Source organism: Phymastichus coffea, unplaced genomic scaffold (genome assembly GCF_024137745.1).
Source record: "Phymastichus coffea isolate CEN01 unplaced genomic scaffold, Cenicafe_Pcof_1.1 PCOF00053, whole genome shotgun sequence".
NCBI classification, from domain to species: domain Eukaryota; kingdom Metazoa; phylum Arthropoda; class Insecta; order Hymenoptera; family Eulophidae; genus Phymastichus; species Phymastichus coffea.
The window spans coordinates 1,785,997-1,811,202 of record NW_026706864.1 but is presented as its reverse complement, the minus strand read 5'-3'; the positions used below and the strand labels follow the sequence as shown (position 1 = coordinate 1,811,202).

General features: G+C 37.1%; 3 protein-coding genes across 8 annotated transcripts in view; 2 read left to right on the top strand and 1 right to left on the bottom strand.

Moving 5' to 3' along the window:
* Positions 1 to 219: 219 nt before the first annotated feature.
* Positions 220 to 3,031, top strand: LOC131665574 (integrator complex subunit 9-like). The gene is made up of 8 exons (XM_058937547.1): positions 220 to 408; positions 619 to 813; positions 881 to 1,532; positions 1,610 to 2,026; positions 2,091 to 2,302; positions 2,376 to 2,561; positions 2,624 to 2,824; positions 2,896 to 3,031. The coding sequence occupies exons 1-8, from the start codon at positions 400 to 402 to the stop codon at positions 3,010 to 3,012; spliced, it is 1,989 nt and encodes a 662-aa protein (XP_058793530.1). The 5' UTR covers positions 220 to 399; the 3' UTR covers positions 3,013 to 3,031.
* A 69-nt stretch (positions 3,032 to 3,100) lies between these two features.
* Positions 3,101 to 7,502, bottom strand: LOC131665576 (FUN14 domain-containing protein 1). Of its 4 annotated transcripts, none has more exons than XM_058937549.1 (5): positions 7,153 to 7,497; positions 6,885 to 7,066; positions 5,937 to 6,095; positions 5,660 to 5,855; positions 3,104 to 4,373 (listed from the first exon to the last, which is right to left on the bottom strand). In XM_058937549.1, the coding sequence occupies exons 3-5, from the start codon at positions 6,086 to 6,088 to the stop codon at positions 4,182 to 4,184; spliced, it is 540 nt and encodes a 179-aa protein (XP_058793532.1). In that variant the 5' UTR covers positions 6,089 to 6,095; positions 6,885 to 7,066; positions 7,153 to 7,497; the 3' UTR covers positions 3,104 to 4,181. The 4 variants fall into 4 exon arrangements, with proteins under 4 accessions (XP_058793533.1, XP_058793532.1, XP_058793531.1 ...); XM_058937548.1 differs by having other exon boundaries at positions 7,177 to 7,497; XM_058937550.1 differs by lacking the exon at positions 6,885 to 7,066 and having other exon boundaries at positions 3,101 to 4,373; positions 7,177 to 7,502.
* A 272-nt stretch (positions 7,503 to 7,774) lies between these two features.
* The window catches only part of LOC131665670 (histone demethylase UTY), a 56,032-nt gene continuing 38,600 nt past the window's right edge, over positions 7,775 to 25,206 (top strand). The window contains exons 1-3 of one of the 3 annotated variants that reach the window (XM_058937726.1): positions 7,775 to 7,981; positions 8,237 to 8,505; positions 8,595 to 8,703. In XM_058937726.1, coding sequence (XP_058793709.1) covers positions 7,914 to 7,981; positions 8,237 to 8,505; positions 8,595 to 8,703 — 446 coding nt within the window. In that variant the 5' untranslated portion in view covers positions 7,775 to 7,913. Of the gene's footprint in view, positions 7,982 to 8,236; positions 8,506 to 8,594; positions 8,704 to 23,573; positions 23,852 to 25,206 lie in introns of those variants that run through there. The other 2 variants (XM_058937727.1, XM_058937728.1) reach the window with 2 other exon arrangements.

The window sequence follows — 25,206 nt, the reverse complement described above, 5'->3', positions numbered from 1 at the left end:
TTCAATATTTGAATAGCTTAACAGGTAGCGACTTGACCAAATTTATATCGACTATAAATATAAGATTTAGAATAAGAAGAAAACGTAGACAAATTTAAAAATTACATGTGACTTGAAAGCGTATTCTTACGTAATTGGCAGTGCATTTATTTTTTGAGCCAATAAAACAGATATATTTATTTTAGATGATTCACTTACGAGATTTATTTGAATATAGTGAATAGAATTGACAATCAGTGTCGATATGGTCGTTTGCACCTATACTAACCTGATCACCGAATGAACTTTAATAAAAACATTCTGGTTGTCATCAAAGCTTTGAGAGATATTCGACCGAAAAAATGGGTAAAAAAGTGCCGTTTGTTTCTACTTGTTGATTGTTTGATAAATTATTAAAAGATGAAGTTGGTAAGTTAAATGTTAAAAAAGTTTGTTTCTATTCTTTCATCAATATCTGATAATTCATGTTAGATCAAAGATAACCTATTTAATATTTGTGTATTCATTCTATTCTTTAATCTAATCTTATTTATTTATCAGTCATAAACGCTGATAAATAACGATTTATGTATTATTCTGAATAAATTCTAACCTTTAACTGATTGTTGATTATTATAGTACAGTTTATCTAGTGAGCCAACAAAACCATGTCTAGTTCTCACATTCAAGGGCATTACATTAATGCTCGACTGTGGACTAAACATGCAGTCAGTACTAAATTTTATGCCAATGCCTATGATACCTAGTGCTAAGTTTAATTCACTGATAAATTGGGTTCCTCGTGATAACTATCAGGACTGGCAAATAGAAGGGGTAAGTCTGCTACAAGTAGATAATCTTAAATTTTATTATTATTAAATTTAATTATGCTCTTTTGTAGGAACTGAAAGAATGTTGTGGCAGGGTATTTGTAGATTCAACTCCAGAATTTTGTCCACCTTTAGACAAAATTATAGACTTTTCAGAGATTGATGCCATTCTAATATCAAACTACACTTGCATGTTGGCATTACCTTTAATCACAGAAGGTACAGGTTTCAAAGGTGTCATATATGCGACAGAACCTACACTTCAAATTGGCAGATTTTTCATGGAAGAACTAGTAGAGTATATTGAGCAAACACCAAGAGATACAATGGCAAGGTACTGGAAAGAGATGTTGCATATATTACCACCACCTTTGTCTGATGCTTTTAAACCAAAGTCCTGGAAACATATATATTCAATGGCAGCTGTGAATTCAGCATTAGCTAACATCCAACTGGTTGGCTATGATCAGAAAATAGATATCTATGGTGCTTTATCTGTAACTCCTATAAGCTCAGGGTATTGTTTGGGAAGTAGCAATTGGCTAATATCAAGTGATCATGAGAAAGTTGCATATGTTAGTGGATCATCTACACTTACAACTCATCCAAGGCCTATGGAGCAAACAACTTTGAAACATGCCAATGTGTTAATTCTCACTGGTTTGGCCCAGATGCCTACTGCTAATCCTGATACGATGTTGGGTGAATTGTGTATGACAGTGGGTAAGATGCTTTTATAATTTTAATAGTATATTATATATAAACATTTTCTTTTATTAATCAATTTTTATTTTTCATAGCAATGACATTAAGAACTGGAGGCTGTGTTTTGATACCTTGCTATCCTTCAGGAGTAGTATACGACTTGTTTGAATGTCTTAGTTCTCACCTTGACAAATCAGGCTTCTCTGCAGTTCCTCTATTCTTCATATCTCCAGTGGCAGAAACATCTCTGGCTTACTCGAATATTTTAGCAGAATGGCTGTCAACAAATAAACAAAACAGAGTTTATCTACCTGAAGAACCCTTCCCACATGCATTTCTTGTAAAAAATGCCAGACTAAAACATTACACTTCCACTTATGCTGAAGGATTCAGCACTGATTTTAGGCAACCTTGTGTTGTTTTCTGTGGACATCCTAGTTTAAGATTTGGTGATGCGGTACATTTCATACAGATGTGGGGCAACAATCCTCAGCATACCGTCATATTCACAGGTGAGATTTCAATTTTTCTTAGCAATCAATTATTGTATATTTTTAAATCTTTTTAATTTTTCAGAGCCTGATTTTCCATACCACGAAGCGTTAGCACCTTTCCAACCACTCGCGATGAAAGCTGTACATTGTCCAATAGACACATCGTTGAATTTCACACAAGCAAATAAATTAATCCGAGACTTGAAACCAGAGAATCTAGTTGTACCTGAGCGGTATGTGCAACCGCCGCTAACTGCACCTCATAGGACTGATTTGGTTATTGAACCAGTGGGGGTATGTAACTATTTCAATGTGAGTTATTGATTTATAAAATTAATTGTTAATGAAATGTGTTTTAATTTTATAGGAAAAGTCATTGATCACATTTAAAAGAGGTGAAGTAATAAAACTTCCAATGAAGAGGAAGAAAGGACGAGTATTCATTGAACCAGGTCTGGCTGAAAATATCATCCCGAGTGAAATTCGGCCAGGATTGAGTTTAGCTTCTATTAGTGGAGAGCTTGAAGTGAAAGATAACGTTTACACAATCAAGGTATATTTATTAAGCAATGTTTTGTTCTTTTGATGGAATGTAAATTCTAACTTTATTTTTAGAGTTTGCCGGAAAGGCCCCCCGAAAACAGAAAACGAAAAGCTTCAATTAAGGACCAAATTATTTTTAAAGAAGACGTTTTGAAAGAGAGACGACACGAGTACGGAAACTTGGATCCTCAGGAACTTCTTCAGAAGCTGAATCAAGAAGGAATCACTGGTGCAAAGTTACAGCACACACCTACGTCGATCAGTATTCATTTAGTAAGAAATTTTTCATTTAAGTGGGTTCTAGATTGGGGTATTTTACTATTAGAATTTATTTGTTGTTACAGCCGGACGACACGCTTATACAAATAAGTGACAGCTCGACTCATATATTTTGCAATAGCGACCAAAAATTAAGACGAAGGCTGAGAAACATAATAATGCAGTGCCTAAAACGATTTTAAAATTAAATATAGAGTTTTAATTAAATGAAAAGGTCGTTATAAAAATAATGTTCATTTTTTGTACGTGATAATATAATCATCGTTTATTGTGATTCACAGAACTAAACGTCGCTCGACGCCTTGCTAACACGCAAGGTTTTATGCATATGTTTTTAGATATTTCAATATACAGATTCCTTGCTTTTTTGCTTTACATTTAAGTGCTACATTACATAAGTTTCTTTTTTATAATACTATTCAACAAGTATCATTCCGAGATAGCCCGAAACTCATATTTTTCTCTTACATTATCGGCTATATGCGTGTATTTGTGTAAGTATGCACTCTCAAAGCGAAAAAATATAATAATTTACACTAATATGAACACAAACAACTGAGTGTTAGGACTAAAAAGCGAAGGGAGTGCCAATATTTTATGTACATATCAAGAAAACATTTCAAATGCAACAACCAAAAAATCAATCTCACACGATTATTGTAAATAAAAATTCGGTAAATTCGTTCAAAAATTCAAAACTAATTACTGAGAAATAAATACGTACAATAAAAAAAAAGATCATTGTATAAGATTAATTGATTGGCTTAAAACACTAGTAGATTGTTTGAATGACAGTTTATGAATATGTACTAAAGTATACTATTATACTATTCTTTTTTTTCTTTCATTCTAAAGTATTTTTTCTTAATCGTGCTGCATTTTAAACGCATATATGCATTTTTTTAGATGGTCAGTTTTTCATTCGTTTGATTGGATTAGCATTGATAAAGCTGTATTTTTACCTATTATATAATTGAATAGATTCCAGTACAACGTTAGATCACACTTTAAGGTAATACCATATTTTTTATAACAATTCGCGCGATCAATGAGAAATGAAATAAGAAAATTGCAAATTCACAATCGTTGTATCAATAGATAAACGCTTATCCAACCAAAACGGGCAGTTAGAACCCAAAAGAAATGATGCCCTATTTTAGAATAATCTCTCAGGCACGCGAGCTCGACAATAAGCGCGAAACTCGTAAAAATTCTTTTTAAAATCCTCGACGAACCTTGTAAGTGAGTCGATAGGATTGACGGGTTCAACGATTGATGGGGCGATAATTTCAGGTTGATTGGGTTTCCATTTGCTGCGCAAGTCTACGATCAAAGCGCAGCACTCGTTTACCTAGTTGGCCGATGCCAAGCCTATCGCCACACCCGCGGCGAAAGATACCAAGAAGAAGTGTATTTCCTTAGCACGGAATGGTTCACCATCGCCAGTTGAACAGATGTTTTGATACCAACGACGTCCACGTGATTCACCGTTCTTCAACAGCTGCTCGGCCTTGTTCAGCTTCTTGTCCACGTACCTCTCCATCTGCAAGCACCCTCAGATTTGCACTTGTTCTTGTAATTTTATTTTCGTTAGTCAAGTCATCTATTGTTTTTATTTAAATTTGAACACTAATTTAACTGTTATTTTCTGATTGCATGAGAGATATGATTAGAATTAAGAAGATAGAAAAACTATGGAAGTTTTAGAATTGGTTTTTATTTAAACTGTTGTAATACACAAGGCAGTCTTTACGTTCTTTTTCAAACAATAGTATTCTGTTGGTAAGATATGTGGTTGAGGTAATTTGGGCAATCATTCGTTCATTTAAATGTATATTAGCAAACAGAACGTGATAAGAACTTGTACTAGGGTGTGACTGATTCATTTTTTTATTGATAATTTTTTGTAGATATTAAGATTGAATTATTATATTGAAAACTGTCATAAAAAATATTTCATTAATGAATCAGTCAACTTATTTAGTTCTTTCTAAACTTTATATTAGGCCAAATTTTGGCTTTATACTATAAATATATAATATATTGTACATTTTATTAGTATGTTTCGAGCTTCTAGTTTCAAATCAACTTTGAAAAATCAATTTGGAAATATAAAACAATTTTTCACAAGAGTAATATAAAACAAAAACACTTTCCTGAATTGATTTTCCTCAATTGATTTTCTAAACGTTTTTTAATTTTTCAGAAAAATTTAGGCAATTCGTAAAAAGTTATTTTCAAAATTTTCTTTGGCTATCTTAAAAAATTATACAATTGAATTAGGTGAAGTCTTATTTACGTCTTATTTAATTTTTATATAATACAGAAGCCACGATTATCGGATTTATGAAGCTAGGCCGATTATAAAGCCACCAAGAAAACTGGTAGCCAAAAATGTGTTTGCTCGACAGAATTTTCCTACCTGAAAATCATACAGAATATTGATTCTGATAGGTGAATTTAATGACCTCTTCATACACTATTTAAACTAGAAAATCAAATAAGTTTTATATGATTTAATTTAAAAATATCTTTTAAAATATTCATGAATTAAAGTATGACAAACACATTTTATTTATTGAATACAATAAAATATGCAGTGATGAATTGCAAATATTGTAGGTGTTATGTGTCACAATATATTGATAAAAAACTTTAAGATAATAAAAATTTAATAAGCTTGATCAAAAATTTAGTTATATTTGTACACATGCAAAAATTCAGCTCAAAGAAGATATTACATTATTAGATTTAAATGACACTGAAGTGATTTTCTAGTATAAATATATAGCAGTTGATAATGAAATTATAGAAAATCACCAAACTCACCTTATCCATTAGTTTTGGACCTTCACCAGTTAGTTTTTCTTCGACTTTGTCTGTGATTTTGTCAGCCTTCTTTTGAATCTTGTCCCAGTTAATTTTGATGTATCCCTGATTTGCGGCAATTTGAAGCATGATGATGCCACCACCAACAGCAAAGGCTGCAACTTTTCCAACTTTCATGGTCATAAAGCCAGTGGCCCTAAAACAAGAAATTTTAACAATTTGACTGAATAAAAATTGAAAAAAAGATGACTTAAATTTGATGAGGGATCATTTTTACCATCCTGACGTAGTTCCAATGATTATCTGTTTAGTAGCAGATGTTTTACTAACATCACCCAAAATTTTTTCAATGAAACTCTTGGCATCTTTAGCGACATCTGACACTTCTCTGTTAGCATCATCCTTGGTTTTCTTTGAAGGAAGACTCATTTTGATTCTATGTAAAAAAAGATTACACTGTTATTCACATGAGAAAATAATTACTAGTTATTAAAGTTTCATTTATATGCATTGACTGGAAAAATTTATGTATGGCCACTAGTTAGATATACAAAAATTATTATCTCACTAAATAAAATTAAATATTTGAAATAAATAACTGTATGATATGGTGTACGTGTGCTCACTGACTTAACTTTATTCACTACAATTACATTAATGAGATATTTTAAGTTGCTGCTTAAAGGTCATAGGAAGTTTTCTATTCATAAACATGTTTTCTATTTATAAGTTTATTTATAAAAAGCAAGCAAGTAAAAATTCAAATGACTAACGGCAACAAAGAGCTAAAAGACCAAGGTCAATTTTGCACTAACAGTCAGGATACAATGCTCTCAAAGAATTTGCATATACCGAATTATAGAATGTAAAAACGAATTAGAATGCAACTGCAAGTTTAAGTACAGTTATAAAGCTATATATAGACAAACAGATGCTACCCTCTATGAAACTCCAAAATGAAAAATATTTTAATGCTTAAATTGAATGAACCGAGTTAAAAGAGCGAATTCACAACCACAATAAAAGGTAGCGAAATCGGGGCGGCCACCTCGATCGCAGAAAAATCAATAGCCCATCCACACAGACTTTTCACTCACTACCTCTTTCTGCCTTATTCCAACACGGATGGCGACAATGAAAATCAACTCTAGGCAAATTTACTTTATTGCCCTTTTCATTCACGTTTACCGCAATAATCAAAGGCTTACTTTAAGTTTTACGATACCTGCGAGTTAACTTCCTCGGCCACTGAAAATTTGTCGGGAACACGGCGCAGCCTTTGCTGTTCTACTTTCCCGTTAACAGATCGAACAACGACTGACGCAAGAGCGCAGGATCCCCACAGACTATAGGAACTCCACACTGATATGATAATGCACTAACTAATTTTACAAGACCTGAGGTGCACTGGAATTTTGTTATATTCTTTGTAATAGGAGGGTTAGGAAATGACGTGCCTGTTGCTATGGAGAACGAAATGGTTAAACAATCACCTGTTTGACAGACGAGAGACTTACGTTGTTAGATTGGTAAATATAGATTGATGATGTCAAAAATTCTATCTCTCTGATGTCACTGTATTTATGTTTTGCTGAGCTCACTACTTCTGAATTTAGACATGCACATATCTTACACAAATTACAGTACATTAGAATTCCTCTTGAAATAAAGTATATGATGTTATACTATTTGTTTACATACTAAAAATGTTTAGATTGTAATAAAATTACGGTTTTAAAGTACTTAATGAAAGTAAACATTTTGAACGATATTTCCACCGTCATAATCTGTTTACACGTAAAAAAACAATAATTATTTGGCCATTCAAACTGCAGCGCAAAAACTGACCATTGACTATTCGCGACACCTACACTGTGGCGCATCGGAGTCCTCAGGTACCCACAGCCATTAAAACGAAACGAACGAACGCGACACCTACAGTCGATAAGTTTTTGTATGGTTGATATACATACACATATATAGCGCGTTATAATTTACAGCACTCATAGTAATTTCGTATTTTATCCCTTCGTAGCTGCTGTGCGCGCGCACCTACACGTATATACTGCACATACACCGTGTATGTATCGGCGATCGCGTTGTTCCGTAACCTAATGTCGTCCGTCGTCGTGGTGCATCTTCCCCGGGGAATAAGAATGATGCCGCGTTGATCTTGACTGCCGATTATTGGTTCGTTCGTCATCGTAAAACGTCTCTTCGCGCGCATATGTGTTAAGTGTTTAGATGTGTAAAAATGGCCCAGGAAACAGACGAAATCAATTTAACACCCCAGGAGTTACAGATACTCTCGGAACTCGATAGGTTAGCACACAAAGTTTTACTGACATCTTTGCCTACATTTCGCTCTATATCACTCTCACTTACTGTGCTCCACTTTGTTTTATGAACTGTTTCCCATTCGATATTGTTTGTAAGCAGTGTGGGCGGGTACAGATTGTTTTGATTTTTTGGGGACCAGTCATTTTTTTTCATGTCGGTCGATCGGTTTGTTTACTTTGTGTAGTTAATGTATTTCTTTTTTCTGTTATATAATGTAACGTGGAAAATTTGTTTCAGTTGGCAATTTGGCTTTTTAAAGTTGAATTCTCCAGAACAGACCAAGAAAAAAGCTCTGGTAGTACGTGCAATAAAATATTTGGAAAAGATGCTTGTACAGGCTCAGTCTGAAAAACAACGGAGAAAGGCTGACAGTACTAAAACCAATTTAGAAGGCTCTAAGGATGATGATGACAATGATGACGAAGAAGATAAGGGTATCAGTATTGATCCTAAGACATACTGCAAATTAGGTCATTTTCATTTGTTGCTTGAAGATTATAACAAAGGTACTAGTAGCTGAATTGTTGCTTATCTATTGAGCCATATTTAGCTGGAAGAAAGTTAAGTAATCATTGATATCTCTTTGTTCTACCAGCAATGTCTGCGTATCAAAAGTTCTATGAATTAAAGGGGGATTATTGGAAGGATGCCTCCTTTCTTTATGGACAAGGATTGGTTTATTTTCACTTTAATGCTTATTCATGGTGAGTTAACATTCCATTTGTATACTCAATAAACAAAATTTGTTTTTACATTCTAAGAATATGTAAGAATATCAAATGTATTCTAAACTCATTGAATGGCTAATTTGCTATCATTGTTGAAAAACTTACAAGCAGTTTCTAAAACAGTTTATGCATCCTGATCAAACATAGCTCACACACCTGACATTTAAGCTGATTGAGTTTCTAAGGCAAATAAGAAAAGCTTGAAATTAATAAACAATCAAGGCATATCCTCTTCTGTGATACAAATATTTCGATTTTTATTTGCAAGGGAGTAAGGCGACTCATAGAAAATTATCTAACTTGTATAGCTTGGCTCCCATTCTAGGCGTCTGTAATCTCAAGGCGGCTTTCTCGCCAAGTTGCGAGTTGTATGAGAGAGTAGCTCACCTTGAACAAGGGGGCGTCGGCCGGCGAGGGGTTCGTTCTCCTCCGTTGCACTTTTCGTTGTTTTATTTCAATTTCCGCGGCGGAAGTACATCAGTTGTCGTCGGTAATGCAGGACTGGACTGCAGGGAGAGTACTTGTCGGTCGAGGAGTTTTATGTTTTAGATTTTCCGTTAGGTGGCTTTAGGTATGTTGTTTTGATGGATTTGAAGTTGTGATAATAATATCAAGGTTATATTTTTTATTGTGTTCACGGGTTTTGCGGATTGATTTTGTTGAGAGTTTAGTATAATAATTTGAAAGCTTTTCAGAAACGTTGAATATTTTATCTTTCTATGGTTACTGATTTAACAATTATTATTCCCTTTTATTATAAATTATTTCAATCATCTTCACATAATGAAATATTCAGCATAAATAAAATTGTTTTATTATTTTTTTGATTACTACGTGCATGACTCGGAATACAGCGTAACGCTTTCGAAAATCGATTTCGAAACACGAGGAAACTCTCGATTTACTCATGTCTATAAAGAATCGATCAGAGTGTTAGTAATCTTTTAAAAAAGGCCAGTTACTTTAGAAACAGAGCTCGGATAAGAATACCTTGAACAAATTACCTTCAACTAAATTAAATTACTCCTAAGTACAAACTGTGTATTCAAGAAAGGACATTGTCAAGGCACCAATCCATTTTAACGATCAGTCATTCGACAAACATATTTGCTCGTGAACGGGTCATAGAAAAGAAAAGTCATACTCGAAAAGCATGTACACCCACCCATCCACCCCCCCCCCCACACACACACAGAGAGACGTTGTATTGGTGTCAGCGCAGACACATCCGCTAGGGAAGAGCTACGTGCTCAAGCGCAGCGAGCGCATGGCGGCATGTCGTTCCCCTGCTCTGCTCGGCTCGGCAGAGTCGAGCCCCCACGCCCCACCAAAACGTGCCACGCGATCGTTGGGAGAGGCCGTGCACGTGCGTACATGTGTGTGGTATAGACTCGCATGACTGCACTCTGTGTGTGTGTGTGTGCGCGCGCGTGTGTATGATATAATATCAGTGGGAAGAAAATGCATGCCAGGCTATATAACAGGAAATGTTGGACGTTTAATAGGTTCGGAGTTTTGATGTACCAGTATGTATGGATGAGTTGAAGAGCTTCCTTGATGACGAAATCAGTTGATTGAATAACATTAAGGGATTTTATCGTCGATCATCTTCTGTGGAAAAATTGATTTGCTCTTGTCAATTGATCCTGTAGTGGTCACTTTTACTGAAATCTAATTACAAACAAAACTAATTTACGGATACTAAACAATAATGACAACTTTGTGGTTGACTAGTAAATTACCACTGTAAATGTATAAAAATATTAATTTTTGTAATTGCATTACTAGTTACGTAAATTCAATGATTAGATTTTTCATCGACTTTCTCTGTGTCTCAATTACACCGAATCTCAGCCCACTATTTTTTCGAAGCTCTGAATTTTTAAAGCGTAACTAATCAATATTTCTATCCTGATGAAATCATACGCATCAGAACTTCATCTTATCGACAAAGCAGTAGAAATATTGACAGATTCACGCTTAAGACTTCTTTATTACTTCGAGTATACACAATATCTCATTTTAAATTAGTAACCACATTTCAGCTTCTAAATTTATCCACTTTCGTGTGCCTTTCTTATTATACATATCTCAATATATTTATTTCATCATTCCAACCGTCGTAATCACGTTGACGTTCTAACGTGCAAAAACACACGCTATAAGCTTCTAAAGACACTCGTGAAATTAGAAAAAGTAAATAAATAAAATCTTTTGCAAGTTTCGCAAAGCGGATACGACGCGAGTTTAGTTTAGCAATAGTATGCACTTGGGCAAAAATATCGTAGCGTTTAAATCGGGTCATCGGCTTTTCTCAGCGTTAAGCAATGCCAACTTCACTGCCATATGAACAGTACTTCTAATATAATCGTGACCGACGTTTACAGGACTCGTCTTTTCGCTTGGTGACGAGATTTTACTTTTTTTCCAATATCCTATCGCTGAATCGAATGAACGAACGATTATTAGAGTTGACTTAGTTGACCTCTGAAATGATTTTTCAAACGATTGAATTGTCGCTATCCACTATCCAATAGCATTCTGAAACTTCAGAACCCGTAAGGAAGAAAAAGATCGTCTTTACTTACGCGATGTGTCTTGGACATCGGCGTATACAATTCACCGCGGTAATCGAGACCGAAGTCGTGTGGCGCGAAGAAGAATTAGAGAAAACGAGAGCTCTTACGACATTGTAAGAGCTCCTATAAGCAAGATGAGTTAAGAAAAGTCAAGGGTCTCGATTTCCCCAATGCCATCACTTGGAAAATGAGACAATGCCTGTATATTGTAAATTATTTGATTAGTGTGCTGACTGCGAAATTTGACTTCCGAACGCTTTTCGCGACGCGATATTGCAGCGTTCGTATGATTTGCGCGAGGCACCAGAAAAATACGTGCAATAGAAACTCTTCCGCGCACTAAAATTCATCCTCGTTACGAAACGAAATGAAAAGAGCGGCTTTGAGAAAAAAAATAGTTTTCTAAAACATCGCGCTGCTGACAAAGAAGCAGTGCGGTAAAAAGAAGGGAGAGTGGAGTTTGTGAGAAGGTATAAGGCTGTTCAAAAGAGTCTCTCTCTCTCTCTCTCTCTCTCTCTCTCTCCTCTCTCTCTCTCTCTCTCTCTCTCTCTCTCTCTCTCTCTCTCTCTCTCTCTCTCTCTCTCTCTCTCTCTCTCTCTCTCTCTCTCTCTCTCTCTCTCTCTCTCTCTCTCTCTCTCTCTCTCTCTCTCTCTCTCTCTCCTTCCGTTCTTTTTCCATCTGGGTCAATGAGAGCAACGACGACGGCGACGACAAACGGGAGGAGGGTTGGTGCAGCCGCCGGAAATCGATATTTTTCCCTCCTTCTATAAATACGTGTAACTTCGGAAGAACGCTGAAACCGGACGTTGAAGTCCTATACGTATTACACTTGTGTTTTCTCTTCTGCTTCTTCTTTGAGTCTTGTATTGTTCAGTATGACGGGCAGACTTCGTTTTCTTTATATTAGGATACATTGGTGCTATTGTTCGATAGAGCTTTAACATTTTTTCTTTTGGGCAGGATAGTTTTCAGGGCTCCGGCTTACGTTTAGAACTCGTCTTCGTAGGTTATCGTGAAAAGAATTTTTTTTCATCTGTTTCTTTGTGTTTCGTTTCATCAAATTGTTAAATTTATCCATTGAATACGCCTTCGAAAAAATTGTAGACGTTATGGTTGAATATACATTTGAAATTTTGAAAATATCAGACGGCATTATATCTACTTAAAACACATTAATAATGCTCGTTAGCAGATTTCAAAAGCATGTTGCAAATCTTGAAAGAATTTAATAAATTACTAGCATGCCTTCATTATAATTCAACTGGAATATCTAAACGCAACAGGGCAAATATCATAACAGATATAAAAGAGAAAAATGACCGTTTGTAACTAACAAATTAAAAAAAAACACTTTTTATCAGACTTGTGCATTATCTTGTAGATAACCACCAGTTATCGCGTAAGTCATCGCTCAATGCCATGTTGAAGGAAAAAAATTCTCGTTTGAAATACTTTTCACATACTTTTACAGTTCTAACATTACATAACCTCAAAACCTCAACCAAACCTAACCTACATTCAATCCAAGTTAAATATCCAAAAAAAGAGTTTATTTTGGCGGCGAAAAGTCTGTCACATCAAACGGAGAGTTGAGAGAAACTAGAGCAGGTGGCTCGATACTCGCGGACGCAGATATCTCGACCCCGGATGAAATTGAAAGAAAAAAATAATGTGCGGGGCTTAGCAACTATCGCGCGCTAGCTTCGTGTTATCTAACGTCGACCGATGTAACGCGATTCACTGTAAATTGTGTTATTTCAAAGTTGAATAACTAAGTCACGTGTACAATTATGTATCTCGTCGTTTTTTTTTCAACAATACGTAGCTCACGATAAGCGGAAATTTATATTTGAGCATTCGTGGTTTATGTAATGCGTGTGTGTTTAGAGACATTTTGTGAAAAAAAGCATTTAAAAAAAATGCAAAACTACCGGGTTAATGTAAAACGCGGAAAGTTCTCTCGCGTGATATAAACACACGCGTACATGTACGAACGCAAAGCTGCTGTGACCCAGATCCACCAATCGATACTCCCTGGCCCAGATATGCATTTGCTGTTTCCTCGGATTCATTGCAGCTCTCTCTCTCTCTCTCTCTCTCTCTCGCTCGCTCTCTCTCGTTCGTTGTCGTAACGACGACTTGCCCTTTCATTCAGCTTTACCTGATCTTATCTTTAGGCCTTAATAAGGCTTCGTTAGTGTATATATTACATTTTTTTCGTCATTCATGCGAAAGGTTTGGTCAAAAATTTTATTTTTCAAAATAATTTTTTCTATAAACTTGAGTTGGAGTGTTGTACTGTCAATGAAGTTGATTTACGCTTGTTGCGTAATAAAAGAGCATTAGTATTTTTTTAAAAGTGTGTCTATGCTGATTTGTTATATAAATGCAGTAAATGAATTTCAAATTGTTGATCCACAGTTTTAAGTTGAGTGGTTGAAATATCTTTCCAAACGCATATTAATTGAACGATACATCCATGTACGAGTTATTTGAAATGAAAATTCTTGTTGACATCCCAATATTGCTCTTTGGATACAATCTTCAGTATAACAATAAACATATTTTGTATATTATTAGGAATTTCGCAAGCCCATCAGCAAGATTATTATACGTCATCAACGACCATAACGAAGATTAGAATCTATCGAAATTGACAAAGAGATTTTTATTATAAGCGAATTTCTATCTATTGTTCGATTAAACTTTTTGTTCGTTCTCTTCTGTCATCTAATTATAGATGACATCAAATCAGTCTTACACTAAGGTTGAATGGTTGTAACTCTTATAATAAAACTTATCCCACGGATTGTGTAGAGTCATTATTAGGTGCTTGACCTAAAAATTGATCTTAGAGGAATCTAATTAAGAATAGTAATATCTGACTTACCACCAATGATAAATATCGATAAAAGTACAATAACCATCGCAAAACCAGAATTTCACGTGTTAGAGATGATAACCGAAAAGTGCATTTGACGGTGATATGATTCATCGTTTTAACGTTGATTGCTGTTGAAATTCTAGAAAAATTGTTACGATTCAATAATGATAGGTAAAAAGATATATAGTTTATAGCAGCATTATTAAACACTTCATTTTCCAGGCCACCTAGAAAAAAACATCAGAAAGCATTATATTTGCTTTTATACTTTTACTGTCTTCATTATACCACCATAGTTTTAAAACATTTTATTAATTTCTAAACAACCAGAGGTGAATTTGAAAATCTTTAAGTCATGATTTATCTTTTGCAAAGATATAGTATTTAATTTAAATAATTCAGTTCTACAGAGTTTGTCTAAAAATACATTCACGTATGAAAATGAAGATGAAATTATTAGCGAAAAATTCGTTTCTTCGGATTTAAGCTGCTCAAATAAGAAAAAGATGAAATTATAGGTGATAATGACAAAGTAACTCTTAAAACGTATTTATTATATCAATTGGATGTTGCGTTTTCTCTTGAATGTTTATTGCAGCAATTGTTATTAATAAATATTAGTATTTACAGAAATATTATATGTTGAAATCATTTTATGAGAAATTTATTATCGATTTCTTTTACCGCACTAATAATTACTGACTTAAAAAAGTAATTTTAAACGTGTCGAGTAACGGTATAATTGTCCTATAAATACATCTATTTCAATAATTATCTTCGATTTTATTAGCTTCGATTTCAAAACAGTATAATTGGTTTACTAGCAAAATCAGCATTATTTAAAAAATTGAAGAACATTTTGTCAGAAACTAAAAAATAGAATATAAATGCAGAAGAACTCTTTTATCGATCTTTGATTGCACAACAATTATTTTATTGTAAACTAGTTTGGAATTTGATATACATTATTGGATTATATTATAACTTAATAACCTTACAGTGCTTCACCATTATTTTAAAAGTCGTTAGATTTTTATTAATATCACGATAATGTTTTATGGTTTGGATGATTTTATCAACGAATTAGGTAATTTGACGATGCTTTATCGAAATGTTCATGCGCATAATCACATTATATAATAATTGCATTGTAAAAAAAGATTTAGAAGCACAATCAACATTTTAAATTTCTCCACAATTGCACAATACACGATACGAAGCTAATGGCATACCAAGCCATAATCAACAGTGTAATTTTTCCAGCAATTGCCTACAATCCCGTAACGTGCAACCTTTTCCACGGCTAATCCGCGGCACAGCGGTAAGAAACACATACGCAAACGATCTAATCGACCACAAGTGAATCCATACATGTTCGTACATTCCATATTGGGCTTTGCGTTCTCTTCTCTTTTCTTCTCTCTCTCTCTCTCTCTTTCTTGTATATAGGGAGAGAGAGAGGTCATGGTCAGACAGCGTCGGCTGAAACTGAGAGTCAACAAACTCTCGATATACCTGCTGGTGCTGCTGCTGGTGCTGCTGCTGCTGCTGCTGTTGTCGGTACCGTAGAGGAAATGTTGCGAGCACTGACCTCACCCACACACAAAAACCTGAATCTTCTTTTTCCGTTGAGGTCGTTAAACGATGATGAGCCAATTGTTTGACTTGCGGCATGATTTGCTTTTATGTACCTTGAGGACCAATGACATTCTTCACTTTGAATCTCTAAAATAATGTCAGATAAAACAGTTGTGAATTCGTTATTTACCTGTGATTCTTGCAACTGAAGTATTGCAAGCTCATGTGATAAATTGATTACGTAAAGAAGAAAAATAATGGAAAACTTTTGCATTTGTGCGGCTAAACAAGTGCGTACAATGGCGAAAGAAATGACCGTGCAGTTCAGTGAAAAACAATGTTGTTATGTATTATTGGTATGCAAAAAAAATCAGTTTTTCGCCTACTACATAATCACACAACGAAATCATACAGTAGTTAACACATTTGTTTATGTATATTTTCAGCGACCTTGCAAAAGCACGTAGGTACACGCCTCCTTCCTTCCTCGTCAGTCACAAGTATATGACTTCCCACGCGACAACTCTCTCTCTCTCTCTCTCTCTCTTTCTTTGTGTTGGCGTCTTTTGTCCCAGCCAAAAATAAACCTTGGCGTAGTTATTTATAGCCTACGGTAAAAGCAAGTTCACCTGCCGCGTGGCGCGCCACGCTTCGATGAGCGATTGGTTTCCCGCCGACACGACGATGCGGACGGATACGCTGCGTGTTACGACTCGACGCCAGACTCGTAAAAGCTAGGTCAGTGTGTTTTAACGTGGATATTTTTGATACAGACTGTGAGTAATGCCGTGTTCTGTTGCCGTTAAACGGACTATCGGATAAATTTTGTGGTTGCTTTGTGAAATTTACCATTTCAAGATATTGATGATCAGGAAGATTGTTCTATAAGATGTCTTCATCGCACATGTTGAACAAATATTCTTAACATGAATATTATGTCAAGAAGGTTACGTAGAAGAAATATTCGTTACTAGAATGACAAACTGCGAAGTACTGGAACAAGAAAAATTTTCTTGCAACGAAGATATAATAAATATTTTTTCTAACTATAAGTAAAGTAAAAAATATAAGCGAAGTAAAAAAAATTTTATTTTGTAAAGACTATTATGAGAATACGTAGTATATAAGAACAAAAGCTTCTTAGTTTTTAAAGTACATTATATCAAAATTGCATTAAGAAAAAGAAGTCAAAAAATATTTCTACTTAAAACAAGGAACTTTCGCTTGTTCATTCATTAAGTCGTTAACATTGTTGATTAAACGTGCAGCGCAAAATGAGAAATTCTTTTTGTTGTGCGAAAATTCGAAATTAAAATTTCAGAAAAACTTTGCCACCTCAAAAGTCAATTCTATTCGACAATAATTGCTTTGTCAAATTCAAGTTCAGACGGCGAACGTCACGGATACAAGTTCAGAAAATTTCAAAATAAAGAACATCGAATGAAAAAAGAAACTCAGCAGAACTTGTTTAACTTATGGATATACCGTTATCTCAAGAACGAATTGAGTCATTTCTCGTGTCTCGCAAAAATTTCAGGTATATAGTAGTCATTGTGCCATATAAGAGCGTTGACCTTGAATTACTCACGCGACGACGTTGCTTACATAGCCGAGCATATATAATGTAAAACAAAGGTCATTATAGGCCTGATGATGCAATATAAGTATGTATTCTCGCTATAATTGATATGCGGAAGTAAGATACCGTGAGAATATTGTTGGTTAACGGATCCTTTTCCAGTGTTCATACTTACCTTTTTTTAATAGTCAAATTTTTTAAGATCGAATAGTTTCATTACTTAATAGATATGCTAAAATCACAATAAATTCGATGTAAGTACGGATCGCGCAAAAAAAAATGAGCGAGACGACGACGTGGTATGACGTCAGAAACGGTATAAAACGGCAAGCTGCCCCAGACGCGTCATCGGCGCATCTAAACCAGAGTTTCTCTCTCTCTCTCTCTCTCTCTCCCACGCCTGACGTCACGCGGCGCGCAAGCTCGGAATAGAGTTTAACGACCTCGCGATCCGAGTTCAATAACACCGAGAGAGCGAGAGAGCCGCACACTGCCGCGCCGTGCCGCCGAGGAGGAACTGGGAAAGCCGAGCGAAGCGAAATACAAGGACGAGAAAAAAAGAGGAAAGCGCAGACGTGAGATTAGGTGTAAACTTTTCTCGCACGACACGTGCGCTTATTTTTGGAGGATCTTTAGGAAATTAAAAAGGGAGATTTTTCGTTTGTTTTTGTTTCCGTTGATTTTCAGTAAGTTTTTGAGGAATTGACGACTAGCAAACGAGTGTTCAATGTTAGTTGGTTGTTGAATTTATTAGAAATTCCTTTCGCAAATAATTGTGTTTAGATGACAAAGTAATAGATATATCTAGGAAACAATATTGACGATTTTACGATGGAAGATATTTTAAATCAATCTGATTGTCTTCAATATTACCTAAAAGCGTTTCAGAAAAAAAAGGTTTTCTGTTTGTCGCCTGATTGTCTTTAACAGTCAATTAAACTGAACGTGGCAATTTAAAAATCGATGACGTTCGCATATCGCAGCAAATCGTATCGAAAGCAAAGCTCGCAGCCACAAAAATCACTGGCAAAATATAATTAAACAGCCATGAAATCACTGGGAGAAAAATTAATGTAGCCAGTCCGAAATAAAAGATGATTTAAATGAAAGCCACGAAAGCCTCGTAAGAGTACAAAAGGGAAAGCCAACCGGTGAAGAATATATACACAGTGAGGCGCAGACAGAATGTTTCCAAAAGAGAAAGGATGAAAAATACCGTGGTATGGGCTGGAGAGAACGCGTTTAGAGGCTGAGATTCTTTTTTTATCTCTGCTCTCTTCTACTGAAGAAGAGGGTCCTTCACAGCCATTTAAACGCGTAGCACGCACTAAAGGGAGAGAGGATTCACTTCTTCTCCTTCGTTATTTACCTATGCACTTTCTTTCCTCGTCTTGCTTTTAACGTGGAATGACCTGTCGATGATTTTTCTTCGTTTGTCGGCTGCTCAAATGCGCCGTGACGGATTGCTGGATTGCGTGGGCAGTCGTATTTTGCGCTCGAGGAAAATTGAAAAGCTAGATGTGTCGCTAGTTTTTTTCCTGCTGCGACGTCAATTTTCCAGTTAGATATTCGATGCGTCGGCTTGGACGTGCTTTTGAATTCGTAGCTCTGAAAGCCATGCGTGCATGAAAGGGTCGTGCTTAATTTTTTTTACTCGAGTGCCATAAAAAGAGCGAAAATTAAATTTAAAATTCGGCGCAAACACTCGGCGATGGAAAAGAGCGCGTCGGCATTCGCATGTATGTTTTACGATGCGAATTTCCTCGTTTTTCGGATGCACCATGTTTTAAAATAGAAACGGCAGGCATTCCGTCTCGTTTAAAAGACTCGCTCGGGAAAAAGAATTAATTATGTTCTGTTTCAACCACTCGAAAGTCGTTGGAGTTTATTATTAGTCTCGTTTCTTTTAGAGCCACGGAGGGATACGCGTTTTTTCGGACCTCGAGGATATTGTCGGTAGTTTCGGCTTTGATGTCTTTTTTTTAGCATACGTCGTTTTATGAAGATGTTTGGAAATATTTTGCCCGTAATAGGCTGAAGAGATAAAAATACGTGTGAACATTATGGATATTGAATGCTTGTTATTGTTCTTCGAGTGCAAACCTGCGTTTTTTGGATTTAGATTGAGTTTGAGCAAAAATGCTGTGTTGATACTAAGATAAGATGCATATTTTTTAATTTTAGATAGTGGAAGTCCATTTTAATTTTATTTATTTATTTATTGCGAACTTGTAATGAAATACATTAATTTTTAAATTAGTATATTTGTCCTATCGAAAGAAAAATCGAGAAAATTTATGCAGTGTGAACTACTTTGAAGTTAATAATTTAAAGAAAAATAAACATACGAAGCACTTTTTTCATTGAAAAAATAGACTGAACTGGAAAAAGTCATGAAAAATTATGACTTTTTTATGAATCATAAGAAAAAACATAGTTTCTACATGTGAAGATGTGAAGTGTGTGGAGAATGACAGCAAGGACTGGGACTCACTACTTCACATGAATAAATGTAAATTTATTGAACTTGTACATACAATATCGGAACTAAATCAGTGGCGGTCAAGTGGTGGTCAGCGAAGTCGCGTACACGCACGCATTATTCGCGCGTAATTCGCTGGATAGTGTCGCATCTAACACTCTATCACTCGTGTATATTTCAACGCGCACACACACCTGCTTCCATACTACCTTCATATAGAAATGCACATCTTTAAAATGACACATTTTCTTTCCAGCGCTATACCTTGAGAATTTTTATTTCAACCATTCGACTGACGAGACGGGCCCGCGATAAAGTACGTCCAACACACTTGCCCTAACTCGCCACTGTAACGGCAAACTTGGCTTCAGGAGCGCAACTGATTTTTCGCGCAAGCTTTCGAATCTAAAATGCATTTTCTGGCTGGAATTTGAGGCGACACGTGCACTCGATGTCGGACGATGATGATAATTCTCGAAGCGGAACGGCGACGAAGACGTCTTACGTGCACGCGTACAACACGAAAGCCAGGGTCGCTTATATTTTCATGCGCGCATGCACGAGATCTGATAAAAAAAGTATTCCCTCGCGCGTGCGTGCCTTTTTTCCAAACATAACGCGACGACGTGTCGACAGGCTACACTTGGCGGCCTATGCAAATATTTGTGAATTTCGAGGTGAGCACATTTTTTTGCCGAGGGCGAGCGACAATTTAGGACAGTCGGACTCGATTCGATCGGATATTAGGCTTCGAAGATCTTTTTGCAAAGCCATTCGTACGAGCTGACCGCATAGGTCTACTCAACGGCAGTCGCTGTTTTTTGATATTTCTACTTGCATGAGTTTAAGCTTATACCGGTTCGAACGAGCAATCGTACATTGACCATAGCCCATAAAACGCAAGCCGTTTTACACTCTTGATGATGCAACTCGAACTGTACGAGGCGGATAGAACTCTCGTGACTCCGCGCGCACTCGCAGTGAAAGTGTCAAGGTGAATATAACAGATGTGACGATTACGTGCTCGCCACTCTGTGTACGTGCATTTTTAGGCTGGCAAATGTTGCTGTAGGTCAGTGTATACATCGATTTTAATACGTGATATTTTCGCAACTGTGCTCCGCCGTGAAAGCTTCTTCCTCGTCGTGTATAAGTGCGAGAGTCGTGCTCGCGCAATTTTCAGACGTACCGTTAGGCGATGAGTCGCAGGCGCTTCTATGTAGTAGGTTTATGTACATATATACTTGGATGAAAAGTTTCATGTGGACTGATTGCATTTTCCCGTGCAGTTTTCTCGGCTTGGAAATAATGATGATTAATATTAATTTGTCGCTACTTATACTTACAATAAGTTGCAATTTAGTATGTGTATTTATGGAGCGACAACAATTCGAAATTGATGTTTATTAATTAGTGTGTTTTGGTATTCGTAGATGGCTTATTTTGCGTACAACGATAATAAGTATCGGGTAACGATAAGAGTGACGTTTCTATTGAAAAATTTATTAAAATTTGAACTACAAACGTGAGCGTTTAAAGTGATAGAGTGTAGACGTCATTTCTGATAAAAAGTTGGAATTTCTTGAAAAATCATTCATTAAATTGAGTTTTTCATATTAAACCGTAACAATGAAAGATGTCACACGTGTAAAATTGAATTCCATGATAGTTAGTACTGTCCTATTCTCAAGAAATAAAATAAAAATAAATAGATAAATGGATAATGCTCGTGTAAAGCAGCACCTGCAACAAAAGAAAAACAAAACATACGTCGACGCGCAGCGTAACAGTCACATAATAGCTTGTCAAAGCGTCGACAATAAATCGGGGCACAAGCTCGTGAAAAAACAACCGCAGCGGTGTATTGCAACCGCGAAACTTTACGATCGCCGCGCGTAAGGGACAGCAGCCATCAAAATTTGCCCTTCGAGACTAATATAAAGTCCTTTGTTCGGAAGACAACTCGAGTTCGTTCAACTCGTAGGTTTTTCAACGGCCTCTGCGCCAATTTATCCGTTATCAATGGCATGTGGCAACGAGGCCCATTCTAAACGTGGATAACGAGGGGCAATCAGTTTGAGGCGCGCGCGATTGCCAGGTACACGCGTCGCGTCTCGCGCGCTCAGCTTCGCGCACCTCGCGAATAACTAATCGGCAGGCGCGCTCGCTGGTTGAGTGGCGTTGCGCCACCGTTGCGCCGCGCTTGTCGCTGGATTTGGAGGAGAGCGTCGAGGAATGGGCGCGGAAATCGTTGCCCGCTCAGGGCTTCTGTCCTCTCGACGCAACTTTGATTTACCGAGCCGTCAACGAGACTGCGATTGCCAATCATTTTCCGTTCGTCCGCGAGCGGCGCGCTCGATCCAACTTGACTTACGCCTAGGTAATTTTCAGACAACGACGCGATGCCAAGCAGCGAAGGAACAGCGAACCGAGAAGCATCAGCCTCCGCGGCACGGCATCGATTCGCCGACGGGCGAAACGGAAAAGATTAGTATCTGCAGGGGCGGTGTGAGAGCAGCGCAGACGTCGGCGGCCTTGCCTCTCTCGATGTATCAGGCGCGCAGAAGAATTCCAGGCCTCCGGCCGTGGCGGCGACTGCGTAGTCAACCGGGCGGTGGCCAAAACATTACGTGCGCTAATGCGCATGCGCGTCGGCGGATAAAAATTCCCCACCCTTTTGATTTCGTCGAAGCCTTCTCTCTCCTGATCCAAGTCTATCTGCATTCTCGCCCGACTACCTGTTTGTGTATAATAACTTCTTCCTGTTGCAAATCCATCGATGCCCGAATCACTGCCAAAGTGATAAGATTTCGATATCGTGTTTGAATGGCGTATGGAGCCACTTTTGTCGTTCGCTGAGCTTCCGATTCGAGGTATCGAGTTGATGTGTTTTCCCTTGCTCGATCTTTGCTTAACGAATCGTACTGTTAATGCGTCATGTAAGTTGACTTTTTATGTATTATGGATTAGATGAATCGAAAAGAATTCACGAGGATGCACTCTGTCGTCGCATTTTTGCGCCTTCGTATTATTAATTAACACTTTTAATTCTATCGAGTGAGCCACTACGAGTGAATGTCAAAAGAAGATAAGTTACATAAAAATTTCTCGCGATAAAAATTCGCCTCGGTGGGCTCCTTCAAAAACCACGAAGCTTAAGACAAAATACATTCATTCCAAGTTATGACCCAGTTCTCTCTATGCAAATATATCATCAACCACAGTCCACCGCCAAATGAAAAACTAATTCACGCAATTGCCACTCGTTGAAATTCTACTTAGCCACCTATATCAAATGAAAAGAACATTTAGTCTCTGGCTACAGTGAAAATGTAATCTCGAGTAGAGCAACGCTGAACTAAATAACCATTACCCACTTCGCATTCCATTCCCTCTTGAAAAAGCAAACTAAAACGGTCGCAAGCTCGCGTTTCCCACGCAAAGCGCAAACAGAAGATAAAACAATCGAAACGGGCAGAGGCTGTAGGGGAAAGGTTGGCGTAACGTGGATGTAGAGGCGCGTGTGCGCCGAAAATCTCGCTTTGACTCTCACTATCGTGCATGCACCGACGTCGAGCCCCCTCTCCAAGGCACCGCGTGCATGCGCTTTGCCCCTTCTTTACGCGCTGTGTGCGCGCACATATATAGTCGCGTCTGTTTCCCCTTCTCTTCTCCCCGTAGCGGCGCACACGACCATTTTCGTGTGTGCCCCGCGTCGGCGCGTCAGTCGCGCGAGAGCCTTCTGCGGGGGAGGACTTGGCCGCTCTCCGCGCTTTTGTATCTAAACCTACAAAACACTGCCGTTACGTACACGTACATAAGTATATTGTTCTATACAGTGCCACTGCCAAAAAATGATGATAAACGAGGGCGTGTGTTGTTGATTTGTTCTACTGCGTGTGTGCTTTGATTTCTCGTTTGTGTGTTCAGTGCTACACGTATATGTTCACCAGTGCTATTTTGTGAGTGATCTTTGTTAACGTGATCTGTAAAGGCTGATGGCTACGTGTAGCACTTAAATGGTGAGTCTCTCTCTCTCTCTTTCCATCTTCATGGCTGTGATAAGCTGGAACGACGACGATACTCGTCTGTCGTCGCGGTCCTTGAACTCGTTTTTCATTTTCTCATTCGACATTCCAACATAGCTCTCTCTTCTCTCCGAAAATAGTGCTTACCTAAATATAAAAAGACAATCGTCGTCGTGGGCTTCGACCTCCGAAAAAGTGAAAAAAGTGCATCGCGCGAGCTTCGAATAACGCACGGACATGCACACCACGTGATTATCCCCCGTTTTCCGTGCTCTCCTCATACACGCACCACACATACTCCACCGAAGAACAGACAGAGAGAGAGAGAGATGAACTGAACTCTCTCTCATTCGTGCACGCTTACGGGTATTACGCTGTATACACGGCGGCGGTCGTTGCTCTTTCTCTTGGTTGCAGGTGAATCTCTTCCGTGCGCGCGCGTGAGTATGAGTGAGAAAGACAGAGACTGTCGTGACCTCCGAAATCGTTATGGGTGGAGCACCTCGCAGCATTGTAACGGTGCTGTGGATAAGCGTTAAAGCGAGTTTTTTTTTCGTCACTTGTGAAGTTGTTTTCAGAATGCTCTTTCCTTTTTCCAGTTTTTGGTGCGGTACTTTGAAAACTGTTTTAATTTTTGTTCTATTGTAAAAGAATGTGTTATCGTTCAACTTGTTAATTGACTTTCGTTAGGTAGAATTAACTCCTAGATTTATTTTATCTCTTATTACAATCTGTATCTGGACGATGCGTACGTTCAACTTGATTATAATAATAGTAAAAAAATAGCCTTAACTAAATGAATGCCTTTAGTGAGTTGATTCGAAACTAGACTGCATTAATATTATAGCTTATTTACTTTATATTACCTTTATGTATTTCTGATGTCAGAAACTTTTGTTTTTTACATATTTTATAACATTCTGAATGGAACTTTATTATAGTGCAATTTGATTATCCAAACAAATACAATTTGTTTTCAATTAATTAATAAAGAATAATCAAGTAAAGTATTTTTTATTGTAGAATATCCTCATCCTTTCGAATTTACAATTCATGAATACCAATGAGCTATATTTTAGTTGAAAATCAAAATATCTTTCTGTGGGTTCCCATGTAGTCAAACGCGCACGCAAAGGTTAGAATCGATTAGTCCAAATACCTTCTCCGAAAAAGACATAAGTGAAAAAAATCCCTTCCCAAATTTATCAGAGCTGCGCGTATGTATGGCTGTTCGCGATTTTAGTAATTCACCTAATTCCAGTGTAGTCACGAAGTTGTAGACAAACGAAGGATCTCATGAAAGTCGCGCTGTAATTATCGGTTCGCGCAGATCAAACTAAAAGAAACAA